This window comes from Nematolebias whitei, chromosome 10 (genome assembly GCF_014905685.2).
Source record: "Nematolebias whitei isolate Nwh7 chromosome 10, NemWhi1, whole genome shotgun sequence".
NCBI lineage: Eukaryota > Metazoa > Chordata > Actinopteri > Cyprinodontiformes > Rivulidae > Nematolebias > Nematolebias whitei.
In genome coordinates this window covers 1,723,466-1,725,579 of record NC_056507.1, presented here as the reverse complement: position 1 = coordinate 1,725,579, position 2,114 = coordinate 1,723,466, and the positions used below count along the sequence as shown (strand labels likewise).

The 2,114-nt window shown below is 46.0% G+C and overlaps 1 protein-coding gene across 1 annotated transcript in view; it reads right to left on the bottom strand.

The window, feature by feature from the left end:
• Positions 1-2,114, bottom strand: part of bcar1 (BCAR1 scaffold protein, Cas family member) — a 106,400-nt gene that overhangs the window by 102,805 nt on the left and 1,481 nt on the right. The window contains exon 2 of the mRNA XM_037683063.1: positions 547-1,306. Within this exon, the coding sequence (XP_037538991.1) occupies positions 547-1,306 (760 nt within the window). The remainder of the gene's footprint in view (positions 1-546; positions 1,307-2,114) is intronic.

Below are 2,114 nucleotides of genomic sequence, written 5' to 3'. Positions count from 1 at the left end.
TTAGTGTGTAATTCATGTAGGATGTGTCTAACTCCTGGAGTTAGTGTCCAAGTCAGTAGAAGCAAATTTGTTTTTGTTTTTAGTATTTTACCTTGTTTTATATGGCAACTTGATTTGACTGTGTTTATAACTTCTTCGATTGTAATTGGTTTTGATGAATTATTGTCTGTACTTTATATGTCGTCTGTCTAAATCAGGTCTCTCTTGAAAATGAGTCCTCGTGACACAGTGAAACTAACCTGTAGAAATAAAGGTTGAATAGTGAATAGTTCCACAACAACACAGACAATTAAACTCTGAACAGAAAAAACAGATCTTTACACAACAAATGGAAAGTTAAAAGGAAACAAGCGGTCTGTTGATGCCCCCCCCCCCCCCAATCGCTGGGGGGTTTGAACAGTAGTTTGGCCCCAGAGCCGCAGGTTGCAGGGCCCTGGTTTATTACATCATGTTTCATTAAAGAAAATCCTCAGGAAACAGAGAACTATGATTTGTTGTTGAACACGTTCAGGTAAAAACAAATTAACCCCTTCTCTGTCAGCTCACCTTGCCATGGGGCTTGCTGCTGCTCTCCCAGCTCCTCTTATCCAGGGAGGGGGGCACCTGGTACACGTCCTGACCAGGTGCTGTACCCCCACCAGAAGCTGCTGCCTGCCCTGGACCAGGACCAGGACCAGGACCTGCAGAAGGAGGCACCTGGTAGATATCCTTCCCCGGCAGCTGAAACTGTCTCTGACCAAGAATCGGGGCCTTGCTAGGCGGTCCGGGCTGGGCTTGTGCAGACGGTCCGCTTGGACCACAGGGAACCTGATACAGACTTTGGGAGCTCAGCTTTGGACCGTGGGAGGGGGGCATCATGTAAATAGAGTCAGGGCTGCTCTTTGCAGCACTAGAACTAGAGAAAGCCGGGTGCATGGACGTGTACTGGACCGAAGGAAGGGGCTGATTAGCAGAGCCAGCAGGTGTTGGTTTGACATAGACGCTCTGAGCAGGAAGGGGTCGCTGCACCTGGGGGGTGGGACAGGTAGCATCTGCATCCTGTGTGGAAGGCGTGCCTGGTGGTTGCTGCTTGCTGTCATACATGCCAACCAGGATCTTCAGGCGATTCCCGGGGACGATGCCTTGGCGGCCGTGGAGCGAGCAGAGCCACCACCCGTCCAGACCCTGCGTGTCTCGCTCCAACACCGTCATGATGTCACCTTTACGGAAGGACAGCTCGTCAGGGGACTCCGCCACGTTGTCATACAGCGCCTTGGCCAAGATGTTCTGTGGACAGAAGAAAGAAATGAAACAGCTGTCAGAACATCTGCAAATTAAATTGACCGACCAGCCAGCACTCCTCAGCAAATATTTATTTTAAATAACTTGATGAGCTGTCAATGAAAAGTAGAAGCATCATTTTTACAAAGTTACTGAAATAAGAAGAAATAAATCAGTGAAAGACGTTCTCCAGAAGCTTTGAGCTTTGCTCTGTCAATATCAATTTATTTCTATAGCACACAAAAACAACAAAAGACTTTAAACACAAGCAATAAAATCTTAAAATCAATCCTGAAGTGGACAGGAGTCATGTGTTCGTGTTTATTAGTTGCCGTTAAAAGACGAGCTGCTGCGTTCTGGACAGATTGTAAACGATGCAAAGATGATTTGTCTAAACCAACATACAGTGAATTACAATAGTCCAAACAAGAGCTAATACAAGCATGAATCTCCTTTTCAAGGTCTCTGAAAGAGAGACAAGACTTCACCTTGACAGTCAGTTAGCTGGAAGAAACTGGATTTCACAACTGAATTTATCTGTTTGTCTAATTTAAAAATAAGGAAGGTAGGTAGGTAAGTAGGAAGGTAGAAAGGTAGGAAGGAAGGTAGGAAGGTAGGTATGTAGGTAGGTAGGTAGGAAGGAAGGAAGGTAGGTTGGAAGGAAGGTAGGAAGTTAGGTAGGTAGAAAGGTAGGTAAGAAGGAAGGAAGGTATGTAGGTAGGTAGGTAGGAAGGTGGGAAGGAAGATGGGTAGGAAGGAAGGTAAGTTGGAAGGAAGGTAGGTAGGTAGAAAGGTAGGAAGGAAGGTAAGTAGGAAGGAAGGTAGCTAGAAAGGTAGGTAAGAAGGAAGGAAGG